This window comes from Trachurus japonicus, chromosome 8, assembly GCF_045865225.1.
Source record: "Trachurus japonicus isolate A0001 chromosome 8, Traja_1.0".
NCBI classification, from domain to species: Eukaryota; Metazoa; Chordata; class Actinopteri; order Carangiformes; family Carangidae; genus Trachurus; species Trachurus japonicus.
Window position 1 is genome coordinate 5,528,297 of NC_140914.1, and position 21,472 is coordinate 5,549,768.

Here is a 21,472-nt window from a genome sequence, read left to right on the forward strand (position 1 = left end):
CAATCAAACTTCACAATATTAAAATGCAGAACAAGCTATTTCATCATTTTTGTGCTAGCTTTGTGTCAAACTAACAAAAAATCTGCACCCAGGCAGAGCAGAGGTTGTGTGACACTTTCATTTTACTCAATTTACTATTTTCACTTCACTTTCAAATTAATTCATCTTTTGTTCACTAAACATAATGAACATCCATAACACATACACTTCCTGTCGTTGCTCTGAGTGGCTACTGAAGAGTCTCAGCTCTGTTCTTCTCCGTTTTCCTCCAGGACAACAGTCTCCACCTGGTGGAGATGTTGGATCTGAATCCTGATGTTGTGGACGATTGTGGAGGAAACAGCAGTGACACCACAGAGACAGAGACATAGATAATACTGCAATAAAATGTTTTTATTACAGGAATGTTATAGCAGATACCTTACAATATTTGCTTAAGCTCCTGATTGTTTTTATGGTTCTATTTATACTCTCTGATTTGAAATGCATTGATTTTTTTACATTGCTGCTGTTGCTCTGTGCTCCATGAATGAAAATATTGATGAAGATGATTAATCTTGCTTCTGTAGTTGATCAAAACGGAGGTTATTTCAAATATTTTACAGACAAGTGGGTCTATTTTATAGGCTCATGGTGTTTTAGGTGTAATATCTTCATTTTTAGAAGAAGCAGTGATATAATAAATACTGCAATTCTTCAATTTTTCAGTCTTAACTGAGGTGGTACTGAAGACTATAGTAAAAAAGGAAAGTGAATTTCAAATACCTCATATTGGTACATTGGTAAATCTCAGTGATCATTAACCAAAGTCAGCAGCTTTTTAAGTTTAAACATATTTCTTCACAAACTTAATACGTCTGATATTTAAAATCAGAATTTAAATGTCTCTCTCTCCATGTTTTTACTAAATGAACTCTACCCATGTGTGGTATTTATCATTTACCACACACACACTCTTTTGTGTTTTCCTTCAGGGTGGACTGTCGACCTGCAGCAGAGAGGTGTGGCTCTGTGTGTGTGTGTGTGTGTCTGATTACTCATTACACACCAACCTTCAGACTCATAAACACATAAAAACACAATCTTCAGCACAAAGCTTCAGACGCACAGTTTTGCACAAAGAACGAGGAAACACACAGTACATGTACAGGACATGAAGAAGAAAACACAATGTTTAATTTAAAATGTACCAACGTATAGACGACAGTGAAGGCGACATGGCGACCGGCGAGGCGTCAACATGTAAGTTTGACCTCCTGACTCATTACATCTGTGATCACACCTTGTTTTTAAGATTTAAAAGTTAATAAGTCGTCAGTATCAGACTTTAAATACCTCCATGTTTTTTTATCCATTGTAACACTTGGGTTGGGTCTATTGTAGTTGTATTGATTAGCTTGTAATTCATTAGCTGTGATTCAGTGATGACAATGTTTAGTGTGTTTTAAAGATTATAATATCTGTGTAGCTACTTTTTTGTGGTCTCCTGTCCTATTTAAGGCTTCATAATTATTATTTTCATAATGTAATCATTTGGCAATTATTTTCTCAAGCTGATTAACTGCTTTGATTATAAATGATCGAAAGATGGTAACAAAAAAAGTCCACTATTTAACTTTATTAAACGAAGAAAGGGTTAAAACATAAAAGGTTTTTCTATAAGATTTTTAAATAAGTTGACAGGCAAAAGTTTTAAAGATACTACAAATCAAATATATTCAATTAACTATAAGAAACAAAGAAATATTCATATTGAGGAGACTGAAATCAATTAAGTTTTTGCTTTTTTGCTCAGCATCAGTGTGTATCATCATCATCAATAATAATAATAATAATAATAATAATAATAATAATAATATTTAAAGATCTTTAGTTTACTATTATAAAAGATTTCAGGAGCTGGTTGCAGTGGATTTCTGTTTGAAATTACACAATTGTCAACATTTTTAATGAAACTCAAAGATGTTTAATTCAACTGCACATGAGCTGCTCAGTTAAGGAGCTGAAACCAGTGATTGTTTTTGGATCATTATGAAATTAAATATGGATTATCAGCAGTGTAACCAATTCTATACACTAATGGATTGACTGTTTGTCTCTGTATAATATTCCTGTTCCTCTTTAAATGTTTCATAAATCCACTGGTTGTAATGTAAAATGTGGAGCTTGGGTCTTCTGCTCTTCTTCAGGGGGAGGCTGCTGGTCGACATCCCATTCCCAGCTGAACATCGTGCTCCTGGGAGGCAGGAACTGCGGGAAGAGCTCGGTGGGGAACCTCCTGCTGGGGAAGGAGGAGTTCGTCACCAGGGAGCGGACGTCGTGCAGCCGGCGGCTGGGACTGGCGTCCGGCCGCCGCCTCACCGTGGTGGACACCCCGGGCTGGTGGTGCGACCTCAGCGCGCAGGACTCGTCCGAGCTGCTGAAGAGGGAGATGCGGCGCAGCGCGGCCCTGTGCCCCCCCGCGGGGCCGCACGTCTTCCTGCTCACGGTGAAGGAGAGCTGCTCCGCCTTCACGGAGAAGAGGCGCCGCGCGCTGGAGGAGCACGTGGGTCTGCTGGGGGAGCAGGTGTGGAGCCACTGTGTGCTGGTCTTCACCTCCTCCACCCGCAGGTACGGTGGCTCTGAGGTGCACATCACAACAGTAAATCAGAAAACACAACAACAAAAGAGAAAATAGGGATCATCCCCATGTTCCCCGGGTCCTATGTTCCCCACTTTGTATGGGACTGGGGAGGACCCTTTTTCTTGTATGGGACCGGGGAGGACCCAAAGGGTCCTATGTTCCCCACTTTGTATGGGACCGGGAACATAAAAACCTTTTTCTAAAAAAGGGTCCCACGTTCCCCACTTTTCCCCAAAAGGGTCCTTTCCCGCTGTGTCCGGACGGGGAACATAGTTACCTTTTTTAGAAAAAGGGTTCTGTGTTCCCCGCTTTTCCACAAAAGGACCCGGGCAACATGCAATTTGCAAGTGGAGTTGTGAGTGACTTGGCATATTTTTGCCTATTTTTTAATGAGAAGTTGAGTTGTGACTTTGAGTGAGAAGTGTAGGCTAATTATCCCATTGGTTGGGTTTAGGCAATGAAGAAAGGAGCCGTTTATGGTCGGAACTACGACGGTATGTGATCGTCTTTGAACCTCTGACTTTAATTCTTGATGGATGAAAACATGAGTCTGTCTTGCGCCGGTCAAAGAATTACACGGTGCGCGCGGAGGCTCATAAATGTAGTGTGGAGACGCTTCGCTTTTCCAAAACTCCTCGTTGTCCCTTTAAGTTTAGTAAAAAGACCAGGTAGAGGTTAGACAGGCCAGATAGATAGAGTCCTTAGAGAGAGTCCATTGACCGACAACAGCGGGGAACCCCCCCTACTTTTCAAAAAGAGGGTCCTATATTCCCCAATATGGGAACATAGGAAAATACACCAACAAATGCAAATTACTAAACTTTTTTTTCCTTTTTTTGCCGTTGTGTTTTCTGCTTTTGTGTTGTGTTTTCTCTTTTTGTGTTGTGTTTTATCTTTTTTTGTTGTGTTTTCTCTTTTGTCGTTGTGTTTTCTGATTTGCCGTTTTGTTTTCTCTTTTTGTGTTGTGTTTTCTCTTTTTTTGTTGTGTTTTATCTTTTATTGTTGTGTTTTCTCTTTTGCTGTTGTGTTTTCTGATTTGCCGTTTAGTTTTCTCTTTTTGTGTTGTGTTTTCTCTTTTGCCGTTGTGTTTTCTCTTTTGTTGTTGTGTGTTCTGATTTGCTGTTGTGATTTGCACCTCAGGGCCACCGTACGCAGGTCCAGACTGTCTGCAGCAGAAAAGGAGGAAGAGGAGGCGGCTCTGAACTGGCTCAGGGACAAATGTGGACACCGGTGTCACAGCGTCGTCCTGAGTGATGATGATGATGATGATGCTGCTGCTAATGATGATGTCACAGAGCTGCATGACAAGATCCACAAACTCATCACGGAAAATGGAAACCGAGTGTTTGAGATGGAGGAAAAGGTTTTACAGGCGGCCGTAGAGGAGAAGAGAGGAGTGGAGGAGAGAGCTCAGCAGAGGTTTATGAGGGTGAAACAACACAGAGCTCTCATGCAAGGTCGGTTTATTATCGTATTTTATAATTATATCACATCTTTGTCAACAAATCTGAGTCTTTACAAGAAGATTTTCAGTCTGGTGGCACCTGTCTGTCACCACCAAGTCAGACGTGGCTCCATTATAACAATAAAGGAGCTGTTGTGTCACAGAGGATCAATAAACTGACTCAGACCAGTTTAGATCTACAGGTGCATCAATGAATTAGAATGCATGGAAAAGTCCACTTCCAGGAGTTCAAGTCAAAAGTTTTCCGAAGGCCAACATTTCCATATTAAAAAAAGCTTATTTTTTTAAATTGGTCTTTTGTAATATTACATTTTTTTTGAGATACTGAGTTTTAGGTCTTTATTAAATGTGAAGCCATAATCATTACAATTAAAAGACATTAAATAAATAAAGACATGAAATGTTTCATGTATTCGTTTCACTTTTTTAATTGAGTTACTGCCATAAATAAACTTTTCCATGATAGTCTAATATATTGAGATGCACCTGTTGTTAAATGGTTCAAAGTTTGTCAGTAGCATTGACTATGACCTATAGGTTTTGCAGGTTTTGCAGGTTTTGCATTCTCAAGAATATCTACCCAGTGTAATATGTTACTGAAATGCTGCTTAAATAACAGATATGTAAAAAGAAATGGGGAATGTTGTGGATCAGACATCCCTGTTTTTAAAGGGATAGTTCTACATTTTGGCAACCGCTGATGTGCATTCCCGTCAGGGGGCAGTTTTTCATCAAGCAGTCTCTGCATTTGCCTCTAAAACAACTCTGTCTGGTAACGTTCTGTTATTATCTCATAGCGTGGTGAATGTGCAGGTCACAACTTGTCCACCACAGCGTTTTGGAGTTGTTGGATTGTGTATTTGATGAGTTTGATGTGGGAAACCAAGAAATCCCATGAGCCTCCATAGCGTAGCTCTGAGCAGCTTGCGGCTCTGCTCCGCTGTTCTAAAAATAGCTTGCACCGACAATTAAAGGTAACAAACCTACTGCTATGACTATAGCGATTATGGCAATGGGTCGATTTGCCAAAATGTTGGACTATCCCTTTAAAAAATGTGAATTAAACACACATGATCCCAAACTTTTATAAAAAAAAAACACAGATCAAACTGAAAGTATATAAATAACTAAAGAGTAGATAAAAGGAGATGTCATTTTTGTCTTTGAGACGTGAAACCCTCTCCCTTTGTTTACTTCAACACTAGATATTACACAAACTGTAAATGCCCAGAGTTTCCTTTTTCATACTCATAAAGAAAGTGGAAGTGTGAAAGTGCAAATGATCAAACCAATGCTACGTGGAAGTGTCTGTTAAAAATCCTCGTTAATCACAATATTTCTGTCCTCATCCCTTCAGAGAGGTCACGACCTGTCACCAGCATCAGGATGGTGTTGTTGGGAGCAAAGGGTTCTGGGAAGACGTCGGCTCTGAACACCATCCTGGGCCGAGACGGCGCCGCGCCCCCCGGGAGGACGGCCCGGTGCGCGGTCGGAGACGGCGTGATGTTCGGGAGACAGCTGACGGTGGTGGACACGCCGGGCTGGTGGATGAACTACTTCAGCGAGGACAGCACCGTCTTCGACCAGAGGGAGCTGGTGGTGAGTAAGTTAGGGATGTCACGATTACTTGTTTTCACAATTAACCGTATCAGCAGATGTGCGGCAAAGTAAAGGTAAATGCACAGATACTGGTCCATTTATCTAAAGTCATTTGTATTGTGAAAAAAATGATTAAAATAAACTTAAACATTTGATATAGATGACAATTAATGACTTAAAGGGATAGTTCAACATTTTGACAAATTGGCCCATAATCCCTATGGTCATATCAGTAGGTTCGTTACCTTTAATTGTCGGTGTAAGCTGTTTTTAGAACGGCGGAGCAGAGCGGCGAGCTGCTCAGAGCTACGCTACGGAGGCTAAAGGAATTTCTTGGTTTCCCTCATCAAACTCATCAAATACACAATCCAACAACTCCAAAACGCTCTGGTGGACAAGTTGTGACCTGCACATTCACCACGCTATGAGATAATAACAGAACGTTACCAGACAGAGTTGTTTTAGAGGGAAATTCATGCAAAACCGCTGATGCGCGTTGTGTTCAGTGACAGTTTTTCATCAAGCAGTCTCTGCATTTCCCTCTAAAACAACTCTGTCTGGTAACGTTGTGTTATTATCTCATAGCGTGGTGAATGTGCAGGTCACAACTTGTCCACCAGAGCGTTGTGGAGTTGTTGGATTGTGTATTTGATGAGGGAAACCAAGAAATCCCATGAGCCTCCGTAGCGTAGCTCTGAGCAGCTCGCGACTCTGCTTCGCCGTTCTAAAAATATCTTGCACCGACAATTAAAGGTAACGAACCTACTGCTAAGAGACTATAGGGATTATGGCAATGGGCCAATTTGCCAAAATGTTGAACTATCCCTTTAAGAGATTAGTAATGTAATTATATTTTGACTATATTTGATTCATAGTGTTGTGAAATGTATTGATGCATAATAATCCTGATAATCGTAACACCTGATTATTTCTCTGACAATAATAATCGTACCAAGAAAATCTATAATCGTGACATCCCTATAGGTGAGTTTGTCCCTGTGTCCCCCGGGGCCGCACGTCTTCCTGCTGGTGATCCGCGTGGACCGGGCCTTCACGGAGACCTACGGTAAGGCGGTGCAGGACCACCTCCAGCTGTTCAGCCGGCACATCTGGAGCCGCGTCCTGGTGCTGTTCAGCTTCGGGGACTGGCTGGGAGACACCACCACCGAGCAGCTGATCGAGAGCGAGGGCCAACCTCTGAGGACGCTGCTGGACAGATGTGGGGACAGGTACCACTAGGGCTGCATGGGACGATCCGCTTTTCTCCCTGATTCGATTCTTCTACGATTTTTTTGGATGCCGATTCAATTTAAATTGCGATTCTACGATATTCAGAATCAGAATGAGAATCAGAACTGTTTTATTGCCAAGAGCAGTAAAGGTCAGTTTACAGCACGAGGAACTTGTCTCCATATACGATAAATACACATATAGGCCTACTATATAAAAGAAAAGAATATTGCCGATCTTCTCGATTTTTAGTCTGCATTTTTAACACCAGTGAATGATTATGATTGTCGACTACAGACTATTCCAGGAACCATATTTCCCCCAAAAATACATGTAAATACATATGTAAGTTAGTTTTTAAGATTTATTCAGCAACAATATATATGTTTATTCTCTTTTCAAAAGCCTGGACTGCATAGAAGAGGCAAAAATAAAAGAGTATAAATAAAAACAGGCTTCTGAAACCTTTCTGACAAAATGACATATAGACTGAGATAAACTGCTACATTTTAACATTTATTTGCACACAAATACTGTAGGAGCCTATAAATGAACATACTCCATTATAAAGTGAACCTAAACCCTTTTCAAGCCTGGACACTCTGTATGTAAAAAAAGGCGAACAAATGCACATTGCACAATATTTAAAAAAAAAAAGTAAATTCTAAAAAAAATAAATAAATAAATCGATAAAATAAAAAAATTGATTTTGAAAAAAACAAATCTATTTAAAAAGCGTCAAGAAATATTGCGATACTTATGTGAATCTATTTTTTCTCCCACCCCCAGGTACCACGTCCTGAACAACAAGACCAGAGGAGACGGGTTCCAGGTCCGGGAGCTGATCGGGAAGATGGAGGAGATGCTGACCGGAGGCGACAGCTACCACTACTATGAGATAGAGAGGAATGTGATGGAGCAGCTGGAGGCGAGGATGAGAGGAGAGAGGGAGAGAGCGAAGGAGCGACTGATGAGGAAGGAGAGATGGAGGCAGATGGCGAAGTCTCAGCTGGGTGAGTTAACGGCATTTAAAGGTGATAAACACTTCATTCAGAAATTATATTCAACAAGGGACAGGGCATGTTCTTTGATAGTTAACTAAAACTAAGGCTACAGCAAAATTGTTCACTTGATTTTTCACATGTGAACAATTTTACACATGGGAATCATGCTATTTGCACATGGGAATCATGTGGTTTCGGCCCAATTTTATGTGAATCACAAGTGAATTCCCATGCAAACCCATTTTCCACATGTGTAAAACATGTGGAAAATGGGTTTACAAATGCAAATAACATGATTCCCATGATATGCAAAATTTTTCACATGTGAAAAATCACATGTGAAGTTCATGTGTTTTTTCTGTAATGGTAAAACTAAAACTAGCAGTGAAAAAATAATTAGGCTAAGTGAACTGAAATAAAAATAAAAAAGACAACGTTTCCAAAAACAAGAACTTATTAAAAACTACAATGAACAATGCAAAACTATGTAAAACTAAACTGAATTTGCAGATAACATCAGCCTAGTTGTAGTTTTCTTAGATAGATAGATAGATAGATAGATAGATAGATAGATAGATAGATAGATAGATAGATAGATAGATAGATAGATAGATAGATAGATAGATAGATAGATAGATAGATAGATAGATAGATAGATAGATAGATAGATAGATAGAACTTTATTCAACCCGAAGGAAATTCATGCCAGGATGCTCAAAAAGGAAATGTGCAAAGGAAATAAATAAAACACAAGAGGAAATATATGATCAAATATGTCCTTCAATGTCTAAAACAATAAAATATACACTACTAGTGCAGAAGGAACAAACTAAACACAAGTTAAATACAGTACATCATTCTTAGAGATGTCTAAAGTTGAGGAGGAAAACGCCACAGCTCAATATGGGACAATAAGAGTAAATGTAGTGTGATGAGGACTGATGGGAACATTATGGGATGCGACTAAAAGGAAAAAATCCCACAAATGTGGAAGTTCACATACAGTAGTTCTCTGAAAAACTAAAACTAAGACTAAGATGAAATAAAAAATAGTCAATTCCTTAAAAATAACAACTAAACTAAAACTGCTTCATCACGCCAACTTTGACACTTCCGGGGCGCTGCACAGCAGGCGACCTGGGCTGTAGTGCAGCGGCTGCTTGTGTACTTGTACTTGTGATACTGTGTTATTTGTGCTATATTATATAATTTGTATGGATGTTTTACATGTACATGGCAGCTGTCATAACTCCCTTGCCCAAGACAAATTTCCCCTGGTGGGACAAATAAAGTTTATTTGATTTGATTTGACTTGTTGAACCAACTAAAACTAAACTGAAATGAAAAAAAAACAACAACTGAAAACTAATTACAAATAAAAACAAATGAAAATGTTAAAACTATAATAACTTTGCTTTGAATGGACGCTGAGTTTGCCAGTTACGTGTCTCTCATAGAGAAGCTCCGCCCCCTCCCGGAGCTGCGGCTGCTGCTGGTCGGCGGCAGCAGAACGGGGAAGAGCTCCTGTGGAAACACCATCCTGAGCAGAGACGTCTTCCACACAGACACACACACCACGTCCTGTTCCGAAGCGCGAGGCAGCGTCAGCGGCGGCGGCAGCAGAGTGGCGGTCACAGTGGTGGACACGCCCGGGGGCCTCGCCGTGACCTCTGACCTCCTGGGAGACCCCTCGTCCTGCGCTCTGCTGCTGGTGGTGAACGTGAGCTGCTCCTTCAGAGACGCCCACAGGCAGCAGCTGGAGAAACAGCTGGAGGAAGCAGCAGCTGGAGGAGGAGGAGATGACGGCCAGATGTGGAGCCGGCGGGCGCTGGTGCTGTTCAGCCACGGCGACTGGCTGGGCGGCGACAGCGGCGGCGGCGGCGGCGTGGAGCAGCGCGTCGAGAGCGAAGGCGCGGCGCTGCAGGGGCTGGTGGACCGGTGTGGGAACAGGTATCTATGGCAAGCGGATTCAAATCTTTTCAAATTTTATTAAGGGATAACCCCTTGAAATACATCATCTCGTCTTCCAGGGGGTCCTATACATCAAAGCAATCAGACAATACAATACAATACAATCACATATACACAACACAAAACATACACTTAAAGTGTGCACAACAGCTCCCGAATCCCTCCCGCCCACCCCACCATACCCCATCAGCCCCTAACCCCATCACAAGGGCAAAAAAAAGGTAAAAATACATGAAAATAAATAAAAGGAAAATAAAATAATAAAAAAAAAACAATCAAGGACATTAGTGAGGTCTTGAACAGATGGAAGGAAGTGACAGATCTAATAGATGGTGATTTAAAGTTTGACTATCCGGAATTAACATTGTAGATATCAACAACGTCTTTCTGACTTGTTGCAATTACATTTTGAATAGTTGGATTTTTCATTCAAGATATCTGTAATTCAGTTTTGCCTCTAGTCAAAAAGGAACATTTCAGATATCCGCAACTACATTCTTCCTATCCACAATTGTCATTTTAGATATCCACAACTACGTTCTTCCAAGGACAAATGACGTCACTTTAACCATTCATGTGTATGGGGTTTGTCATTACAGATATCTACAGTTCAGTTGCAGATATCCGCTATTTGAATTTCGGTTATCTGTAACTGAATTACGACTAGTACTAATTCCAGTTTGAGATATCTACAACTTCATTTTGACTAGTCATAATTCCATTTATAGATATCTACAACGTCATTTCGCCTAGTCAAAACTTAATTTAAGATATCTGAAAAGGGACATGTAGATATCTTTAATTGAGGTGAATTAAAGATATCTTGAACTGGAATTATGACTATAGTCAGAATCAAATTGTAGATATCTCAAACTGGAATTAGTACTAGTCGTAATTCAGTTACAGATATCTGTAATTCACATAGCGGCTATCTGCAACTGAATTATAGATATCTTTAATGACAAACCCCGTGACGTCATTTGTCCTATAGGAAGAACGTAGTTGTGGATATCTGAAATAACAATTGTGGATAGGAAGAATGTAGTTGCGGATATTGGAAATATTCTTTTTGACTATAGGAAAAACTGAATTACAGATATTTGCAACACATATCCAGTCTGGCTTTTAAATGTTAAAATGGCTTGCCATACTGTAGGTATCACGTCCTGGATAATAAGCGGCGTGGGGATGATGAGGCTCAGGTGGCCGAGCTGCTGGAGCTGGTGCAGGAGATGCTGGCGCAGGAACGAGCGGCGGATCTTCACCGAGGCGACCGCGTGTGGAGGAACGTCTCCGCAGCTTCCTGTGACCGTGAGTAGAAACATGAAAACTGACTTTCTGTGTTTTCACATGAGTCTTTTAGAGAAGTGGGATTCCCAGAGGTCACCAGACTGCTGACACGTCTGGAGCATTGCATTTATTTTTCTAAAATTTCTTCCCCCGATGATTTACTTCTTCAGGCCTCTATCGAAACCAGTCACTCATCAAATGACTTGAATTAGACACATAATAATAATAATAATAATAATAATAATAATAATAATAATAATAACAACAACTTTATTTCCTTAGCAAAAAGTAGTTTATTAAAGTGTACTACAAGTATACTCATTTTATACTAAAACTGAGGCAGTATACTTGGAAGTGTACTTTTGAAAACTTAACCCCTTCAGACCCGCATTTTTTTGGCTGAGCAAAAAAAATTTTTTTTTATGTATTCTGACTCCTCTCAAACATAAAAACAAAGTGGAAAAAAAACATTTTTGCTAACTCATGTTTTTAATAGTATTTTTTCATGTCCATTCCAATGGACGCCAGGACTAAAAGGCTGTAAAATGTCAGAAAAACTTAAGAAAAATAAGGTTGTGTTTTTCCACATAGTAATCAATCAGGTATGACCTAAACATCTGGAATTGGATGTTTGCATGGTTTTGAGTTTGTGTACAGTTCTAAACATGTACATAAACTTGATAGAAGCCTGCAAGAAGAGAGGAGGATGTCGCACTTGTCACAAAAGATGTGTTTTTTCATGTATAGTCTTCATCTGGTAGCCTCGTTGTTTTCATCATAATCTGGCATGTCAACCATGTTATACTGCACTTTAGGTAGAATATAGGTACAGTGGCAATAAATAGTATGAACCCTTTGGAATTTCCTAGTTTTCTGCATTAATTGCTTTGCTTTCCATTGCAGGCCTGACGTTTGCCACTCCACAACACTAATGGGAAAATATTTTGTCGACTGTTGAAACTAAGATTTAATTTTTTGTATTTATTTTTTAAAGTAAAAGTTTATCAAGACTTCCTACGGGATAATGTCAGGGTGGCTGTCCACTAGCTGAATTCAGTAGAATAGCGTGATGCAGCAGGACAATGAGTCTAAACATTTAAGTAAATCTACCTAGGTAATCTTGAGTATCTTCAAAAAAAGAAAATCCACCTTTGGGAATGGCCCAGTCAGAGCCCAGACCTGAATCCAATGCTATGGAATGACCTCCATTCACACCAGACATCCTAAGAACATGGCTGAGCTGAAGCAGTTCTGTAAGGACCAATGGTGTTGTGCAGTTCTGATCTGCAGCTACAGGAAACGTTTGGTTGAGGTTTTTGCTGCCAAAGGAGGTTCAACCTCTTATTAAATCCAAGGGTTCACTTACTTTTTCCACCTGCACTGTGAATGTTTATTGGACATGTTCAATGAAGACATGAAATATTATAATTGTGTGGAATTAGGTTAAGCTCATCGTGTTTGTTTATACTAAGTTGTGACTTAGATGTAGATCGGATCACATTGAATGGCTAATTAATGCAGAAAACTAAGAAATTCCATATTTTTTCTTGCCACTGTATACAGTATATTGTTTGAAGTATTCATAGGGTCTATGGGATGATCCTCATCAATTGGAGGATTCTCAAAGGAAGTGTCCATGATCGTAGTGAATGGCCTGTGACGCTACTTGATTTCTTCCTTCCTTGCTACTGTCATCTCCTCCTGTCCTCCTCTTTCACTATACTGTCTGTCTCCTCTACCTCAATCTCATCTGCCACATAAGTTCTTCTGGCATGCATGTACTATAACCTCTCCACTGTCCCTCTCTGAATCTAAAAACAAAACAATCACATTTGAACTCATTTTATGTATTCTCACTCTCAAATACTTATCCATTCCATTTAGATAAGACATTAAATTGATGAAAACCACATACTAAGAATTAAAAACTGTCTTAATTTCTAAACTTAGGCCTACCACCTATCTCACTCCTGGTAACATCCTCCTCATTGCCTGAATTCAAGGAGTCAAGTTCAGATTTACGAGACGTTTAAGGGAGTCTTTGACACTCATTATTATGATTATGAGAACATTATGAACAAATAATATATATTAAAAATGTTATAATCATGAATAAATAAACTGTGACACCATGCTTTACCTATGAAAAGCTTACAGGTATTTTGTTTCTTTATATACTGACACTAAGCATTTGAGTGTTGGCTTACCTCGCCTAACTCCTGATGTCCACTGCAATGGACATTGGACTTTGAAAAAATCCTACAAATTAATGATATAATATTTGTTTAAAATAACTTCAAATATTATGACTTGTAACAGTTAAAAGTATACTGACAGCAAATTGCTTTGGCCAGCATGAACATAAATTTATATTTTTGACTGAAAATGGGCGCTTCCTCCTCCCTCTCTGCAGTCGGTCCACCATGCTTGTCTTGTCCGATGTCTGTCACTCTCTCAGAGTGTGCTCAAAGTCATAACATGATTGTGGTTGGATAATCAGGACCCAATCAGTAACTAGCATTGCTGACATCATTGAATTACAGAGTATTTATTTGTTTAGAGACAGAAATATGTCATGTCCATTCCAATGGACGCAGGGTCTGAAGGGGATATAATGACCTATAAAGTATACTTGTATGAACTTAAAATGTTCCAATTTAGTCCGAAGAAGTATTAAATTAGTATACTTTCTTGTATGCTACAAGTACATAGTCCATTGTATACTTGCTATATTTATACTTATACTCAAGCATACTTACAGTTTTTCTCAATTGTTTTCACACAATTTTTGGTACTTGAGACACAATGGCCTCAACATCTAACTCATGCACCAACCCCCCTGAACCAATTCTGCTAAACTACAAGCACAATTCCTGCTTTACACTCAAATTGCAGTTCTAAAACACACTTTTTTCAAAACACAACACACAATTCTCTGCATTTGGCTCACTTTTGGCTCACTTTTTTAAAAATGAACTTCAAGTATACTACTTTTTGCTAAGGGTAGCGCTTTTCATACATGGCCATGCAACTCAAAGTGTTTTACATTTAGAGACAAGAGGAGAGAAAGGGAAAAGAGGATAAATAAATAAGATAATACATGAGAGTTTATGTCAATTATTATAAATGGAGATGGCTGTGGTGTGTTTTCAGTTCCTTTTTAAAGGTGTTCAGGGAGACGGCTTGTTTCATGTGGGCACAGCACATGATGATCATTGACCAAGAGGTCACAGGTCAGAAAAGGAACAGAAACAGTTTGATGTGTTTCCTCTTTACGTTTAAATGTTCCACAATTCAAGGAGAAAAAGATAATTAAGTTATATAAAAAACCTCCTGGATCATGAAAGTCATAATGTTCAGTAAACAAACACAATCCTAACTGATTGTATTATTGATGCTACTTTAGTTTTCAGGCAACACATCTGTCTTTCTGCAGCTTTTTTCCATTGCAACTTTAAAATTCAGATATTATATAAACAGCATAAGACAAATACATTTGCAGAGAAACATGATGATCACATAATTGCCCATATTTCTTTTATACTGTATAGGCAAGGCAAGGCATCTTTATTTATATAGCGCATTTCATACCAAGGCAACTCAATGTGCTTTACATAAAGACACAACATTTAAAAAGAACAGCATAAAGCAGCATAAAAACAAACTTTATTTTTAATGAAGAGTTTTAAGAGTTAAAAGCAGGAGCAAAGAAGAATAAAAGAAAATAGATAAAGTTTAAAGTTCTTAAAAAGGAATTAAAAGTGCTTACAGTTGGGGCTGATTTCAGTTCTGATACTACTATACAGTATGATGTCCCTCAAATGTAGTTTTAAAAAGTCTTGAAACAGATACTACAGAGTTAAAAACTATAATAAATGATGGTAATCTATCAAAAAATAACAGTAAACACTAATTATGACAACAAATGCATAATATAACAGGACTGTTTAAGGAAAAACTATCAAGAAAAGAGTCAAATCAATTAAAATATTTGAGGGTTTATTATGTTAATTTCTGCAAATTAAGAAGCAGGGAAGAGAACGACAGTCAGGACGCGTCACACACATGATGAGTCTGTTTGAATAAAGAAGTATCATATCAGCTGTAACATGTGGAAATAAATCTGGTTTATGGAGCGAGGAACGAGGACGTCGTCAGCGCGTCTGTAAAACAGAGATAAGTAGCTTTTATATCTGGAGACGGTTGTTTGAGGATCAGCTGGAGTTGTTTTTAAAAAAAATTTTTTTAATGTCTGGCATTAAAATCAGTGTCACTGTTTTCGTTTTGCAGCGACTGAACCGAGATCTTCCTCGACGCAGACGTCTCCTCCTCTCTGCTCAGGAGGAGAAGCTGGAGGAGGAGCTGGGGGTCAGATCGTAGCAGCAGCAGCAGGAGGAGGAGGAGGACGGACTGGACTCACCACGGCGGACAGAGACGGCTTCATGTCCTTCCTGTCCTCTCTGTTGCCTGGTAACAGCGGCCTGCGGTGGACGGCTGCAGGCCAACAGAGCTGCGTCTCCGTCGCTCTGCCCAGCTGGTTCCCACCTGACCTCGATTATTCTCATCACGGCCGCCCCAGACTGAACGGAGAGAGCCGGACGCATCATCCCACCACCATGGTTCTGGTTTTACCTCAGAGTCAGACATGCAGCAGCAGCAGCAGCAGCAGCAGCAGCAGCAGGATGATGATGCTCGCGGAGGAAAACGGCGTGAACGTGAACGTGAACGTGCAGACTCTTTGCCATCCGGCCCTGAGGGAGCGGACGCTCCGGAGGCTGAGCGAGCACGGCGGCGGCCTGCAGCAGCTGCTGGAGCGCTGGGGCGACAGCAGCCTGGAGGAGCTGGAGGCCTTCATAGACGCGTACTTCGAGATGGTGTGGGAGCAAACCATGGGCTCGGTCCAGGAGGCCGAGCCGCAGCCGCCTGCCTCGGAGCAAGAAGAAGAGGAAGAGGAGGAGGAGGAGGAGGAGGAGGAGGAAGTGCTGACGTCCATAGACAGGAAACTGTCAAAGCTGGAGCTCCTGGAGGAGATCCGGAGCGAGCTGAGCGAGCTGAGGGAGAGTCTGCAGCACAGCTGGACGACCGGACAGGAACTGAGGGACAAGAGTCAACAAGAGCCCAGGAACACATGTTGATACTGGTTTTAGTTAGTGTGTTTACTTCCTGTGCTGTACAGGAAATACTCACACTTTGCATGAGTTTTTCCATTTTTTGTCACTTGTTACGTCAACTCAAAGGGGCACATCTACTTTTTACTATACTTTCAGTTTAGTTTTCTCACAAATTCACATTTAACCTTCATCTTGTGTTAGGGTCGGTTTTGACCCGTGTTTTAGCAGCTGAAAAATACACTAAAAACTTTTTTTCATCCAATTAGTTTTTCTTCTCTTGGTTACATTGTTAAGCTTCCTTATCCATGAAAATATTGGTTTTGCACTTATGATTTCAGTTTCAAAATTGACCCTAACACCACATATGTCATAATTTTAACCAGAGCATTTTAGATTTTTGTTTTATTTTGTTTTGTTTTTTGTTTTTGTCACTGGTGACCCGAACACAAGAGGAAGGTTTAACTGCAATTTAAATTGATATAAAAATTAATATAAAGGTTAATAAGAGAATATAAGACTTGACATTGAACTGGACAGGTCACCACTAATCCACCACAGACCGACTTATAAAGACAAACAATCTAATGTGCATGTGTTTAAACTGTGGGTGGAAGTCGGAAAACCTGGAGAAAACCCACAGAGGCAGAACTGTGACCTGCCACAACATTAAAATGATACACACATTAATAAATCAATACATGTTTATATATTATAAGTTATTATTATAATTTATTTGTTCAACTTGATGTATTTCTGTACTTTAAGTTAAATATAGAAACGTCCTCCACCACTGTAGTTCTAGTTATCATATCTCTCCACCAAGGGGCGCTCCTGTATAGGAGACGTTCTTGCATTTCACTGTTCCTGTGTCCACTGCTTCCACTGACTGCATTTGTATTTGTATTTTGGTAGAAACTGAGCCTGATGGTTGGTTACCTCACAGCCAAACAGTGAAGAATGGATCCAGACTCTGCAATTATATTTTCCTCTGTTTCATCCACATGTGTCCAAAAGTATCTGGACACATGAACATTGCACCCATGTGTGGAAAAAAAATCTGTTTTCATCTTGCAGTTGCTTGAGTTGTCTCTGTTTGTTTGTTTGTTTGTCCTACTTCTGAGGCAAAAGTTTGAGTTTGTACTAAATGGTGTGTAACATTTTTTTGTTTCTGTATTGAGAGGAAGCACATTAACTGGGTGCAGTGAAGCCGAGCACGGGCACGGTTTTAACAGCTGTTAGAAATGAGATTATATGAGCAGAGTGTATGGACAGAATGTGTGGGCAGTGATCTGCAGCTGAGCCTCTGCTCCTGGGGGAAGGTTTTTTTTTTTTTTGGCTGCAGGGATGTGATCCCATTTAGCTGCAGGAGCATTAGCATGATTAGCATTATGGGGTTGAAACTCAGTTCTTCCCCCCCCAAAAAAAAGTCTGATCATTGAGGAAGGCTGAGGTCCGGGCTCTGTGTAAAGCCAGTCAGGTGTTTAATGACATCCCTGCATGAAAGAAGAAGAAGATAGAGATGTGACGCAGCAGCTTAGACATTACTCTTAGGTGTCTGTCATACATTAAAGGGATACTTCACCCAAAATGTTCTACTCACCGTCATGCCAAGGAAGGGTTTGGAGAACTTTCAGAGTTATAAAAAACCAATGCTTTTGGAGTTCCAGGGGGGGTCCGGCTGGTATCGGGTTTTCATAGGCTATAATGGCGGCGGATAGAGTTCACTTTTGAATCGTCCAAAACACACACCATGAAACATCCAGATACCTCCATACTGCTCGTCTGTACTGATCCAAGTGTCCTGAAGCCGCCACATGAAAAAGTTGTTGGGGAAAAAACTAACGTGATCTCTGTTTTTATCCTTGTTGTAGTAGTAGCTCCCAGTGGCTGTGTTGATGTTTGTGCGCATGCGCAAGATTTGCTGTGAGATGTTCGTTCGTCGTCGTAAACCATTAGATGTTTGATGTAAACATGGAAGAACATCTTGCAGAAAATCTCCTGCAGCCACTGGGAGCTACTGCTACAACAAGGATGAAAACAGAGATCAAATTCATTTTTTCTGAACAACTTTTTCATGTGGCGGCTTCAGGACACTTGGGTCAGTACAGACGAGCAGTATGGAGGTATCTGGATGTTTCATAGTGTGTGTGTTTTGGGCGATTCAAAAGTGAACTCTATCCGCCGCCATTATATGAAAATCCCCCTCTGGAACTCCAAAAGAGTTTTGATGACTCTGAAAGTTCTCCAAACCCTTCCTTGGCATGATGGTGAGTAGAAAATTGGTGAATTAATAATCGATTTTGGGTGAAGTATCCCTTTAAATGATCAACATGCAGAAAAAAGTTACATTAAATTGGACTGACAGGCCGAGATCTTATGGAAGTTTTCACATGGAAGCAAAGATGGGGTCACAAATGTTTGTTTGACCTAAAGATTGAAGCACATTAGCGTTGTGTCAAAATACCATCAACAACACGGCTTTAAAGAGGGAATCTCTCCGCACCAGAGGGAGGAATACAGGATCGAAATATGCTAAAGTCTGTGGAAATTAAAGATAGAGTGAGTAAAAAGTAGGAGGGAGAGGATGTGGATAATTGTTTCCTCTGATAACTCCCTCACCTTCCCCATCAGATGTTTCCCTGCAGCCTCTTGCCCAATAAGCATGCGGGCGCGTTGATATTATTAAGCTGCGTTCAGCACAGCTCACATGTGCGTCTTTTAGTTTTACAGCCAAATACTTCTCACCAGCGGGAGTCTGACAGAGGTTAAAAACAGGAAGTCTTTGTAGAGAAAATAAGAGAATCTGTGCTGCTTCTTCTTCCATTCAAACAAAGCTGTTTGGATTTATCAAAAGCTTTCAAGTGAGTCACACAAACACAGACACACACACACACAAACACAGACACATAGTGCTGCAGAATTCAGAGGCTAATAGGACCATGGCTGAGTAAACACTGTGACAATCCTCTGAGTCCTCACAAATAACAATATATGTTACATCAGGAGGCAGGTGGTGGTTTCTCCTCACGTAGGTTAAGTTTGCTTGATCTGATTTCCTGTTTCGGATGTGTGCGTGTGTGTGTGTGTGTGTGTGTGTGCACAAATGTGAAACAGAGATTTTTGAAAGCATCAATTTGTCTTCTATTCTTAGCTTCTTCTGTGTCTTATTCACTCTGGTCGGATGTGTTCATTCCTCACAAAGAGCCGAGGCATCATCATTGTGTTTGCGTCTCTTTTCTTAAAGCTGCACTGCATGGGCAAACTGTTGCATGTCGGCGGCTCCACCACATGGAGCAGAGAGAGAAGTGCAAGAGAAACTCAAGCTGCTCATTTAAAGTGAAGAGAGCGTTATGTTCTTTACTTTCTGCAGTTTATCTGGATGAAGTGTTGAAGTTTTTCTTTTGAAGTCAAACATAATCAGATATTAAATCAAAAGTGCAGCCCGCGATACAATTTTATGTGGCCCGCGAGAAAATTGTTATATTTCTATTATTAATGGCCCTGCAGGTAGCTATACTGCTCACACTACATACTATGCTACAAATCTCATAATACACTGCAACAGCTATACAGTCGTGACTCGTGACCAAGCAGTAGATCTGCTGCACTCAGCTCAGGACCGAACCCCAAACATACATGAACCTGCAGCCAAGAGAAGATGCAGAATATCAGGCATCGACAAAATGGCACATGACAGAAAACCACGCTTAATATAAATGGTTTTTGTTCTGTGCTTTTTTTTTTTTTTTCTTCACCGTTTTCTGTCAAATCACAATATACCAATAAACCTGCTTGTTCATATCTGATAAATGATGTTCTCATTTTGCTTGATGGCACCGTTAATGAAAAACAAAGTTCTTTTTTATTTTCATTTTCATTTTTTATTCTTATTTAATAAAAAATTTCAACTTTGGCGCATGACATACTATGTGTTTTACATTTTGGCCCCTTTTGTAATTGAGTTTGACGCCCCACTGTGTTTTGAGGTGAATACTAACATGCTCAAAGTGACAATGTTAACACATAATGTCTCCTATTTTTGACTGAATGCTGAAAATGTTAAATTGTGACTCAAAAACTTTATGTATTTAAAATCTGATCCTAGAAATTGTTTCTCCTCTTGGTTTACAAGTCAGGTTTTTACTTTTCTTTCCTTTTATCCTCCACAGAGACAGATAACCTTGGTGTATAAAGCTCCCAAAATGGATGTTATATCTGTGGTGGAAAGATGTGAAATGTGGGGATGGAGGAGGAGGAGGAGGAGGAGGAGGAGGAAGATGGACTGAACCTGGAGCATAATAGCAAAGGAGTGATTTGTAGGCAATCATGGTTTATTTATCTGAGTCAGTCCCCATCCAGAGGCTTTCTCTTCTTACATTATACCTCTCTGAATATCATTACTCCTTCACCCCCCCCCCCCCTTTACTCTCTCTCCCTCCCTGCTGTCTTATCATCTATCTTCCTCCGTTGTCAACATGTTATCCCTCCACTCTATTCTCCCGCCGCCCATTTTCTCTCTCTTTTCTATCTCACCACGTCTTTTCTTTCTCTCTGCTGTCCCATTCTTTCTGCAGTTTTTCATCCCCTCCCTCTCTCTAAAATCAAGTCGTGAGTGCTCAGCCCCTCCCCTCTCATTAAAGGAGCTCTGCAGCCCGGGAGGAAGCGCAGGAGAAATGGATCTCCTCCCTCTCTCTCTCCTTCTCTCTTTCTGTCATGGAGGCTGTTCAGGAGACAATTCTGAGCCCACATCCATCTCCATTAGTGGGACAGCGCTGCGACCGGCTCGACCCCCCACCCGCTGCCCTGGATCACGTTTCACTGCCTGCTATTTTTCCAGGTGGAAAGAGAAAAAGCAGAGAGAGAGAGAGAGAGAGAGAGAGAGAGAGATGGGCAGAGAGGCTGGGAACCAGGTGATGGTGGACAGTAACGGAGTAAATTTACTTGAATACTGTACTTAAGTACATATCCAGAGGATGTGTACTTTACTTGAGTATTAGATTTCTTTGGTACTTATTACTCTTACTTGAATACATTTCCAAGACAAATATTTTTACTTTTACTCAAGTTAATTTCTACAGAAGGAAGGCTGAAAAGTACTCGTTGCAGCACATCAGTGCAGCTGGTTTCAAAGAGTTAATTCTCAGAAACAAGAGTTAAAAGGTCCTTAAATTCATTTAGA

The 21,472-nt window shown here is 40.3% G+C and overlaps 1 protein-coding gene across 1 annotated transcript; it reads left to right on the top strand.

The window, feature by feature from the left end:
* The first annotated feature begins 1,217 nt into the window (after positions 1 to 1,217).
* LOC146982413 (uncharacterized) lies at positions 1,218 to 16,440 on the top strand. Its single transcript, XM_085785523.1, has 9 exons — positions 1,218 to 1,242; positions 2,190 to 2,610; positions 3,764 to 4,080; positions 5,446 to 5,687; positions 6,672 to 6,916; positions 7,707 to 7,930; positions 9,379 to 9,871; positions 11,049 to 11,203; positions 15,473 to 16,440. The coding sequence occupies exons 1-9, from the start codon at positions 1,218 to 1,220 to the stop codon at positions 16,315 to 16,317; spliced, it is 2,967 nt and encodes a 988-aa protein (XP_085641649.1). The 3' UTR covers positions 16,318 to 16,440.
* Positions 16,441 to 21,472: the final 5,032 nt, after the last annotated feature.

Excerpts from the sequence above, each read along its gene's own strand:
- LOC146982413 (XM_085785523.1), top strand. The coding sequence starts at position 1,218 with ATGGCGACCGGCGAGGCGTCAACAT. Across the intron at positions 1,243-2,189 it reads GACCGGCGAGGCGTCAACAT|GGGGAGGCTGCTGGTCGACA; the intron begins GTAAGTTTGACC and ends GCTCTTCTTCAG. Across the intron at positions 6,917-7,706 it reads CTGGACAGATGTGGGGACAG|GTACCACGTCCTGAACAACA; the intron begins GTACCACTAGGG and ends TCCCACCCCCAG.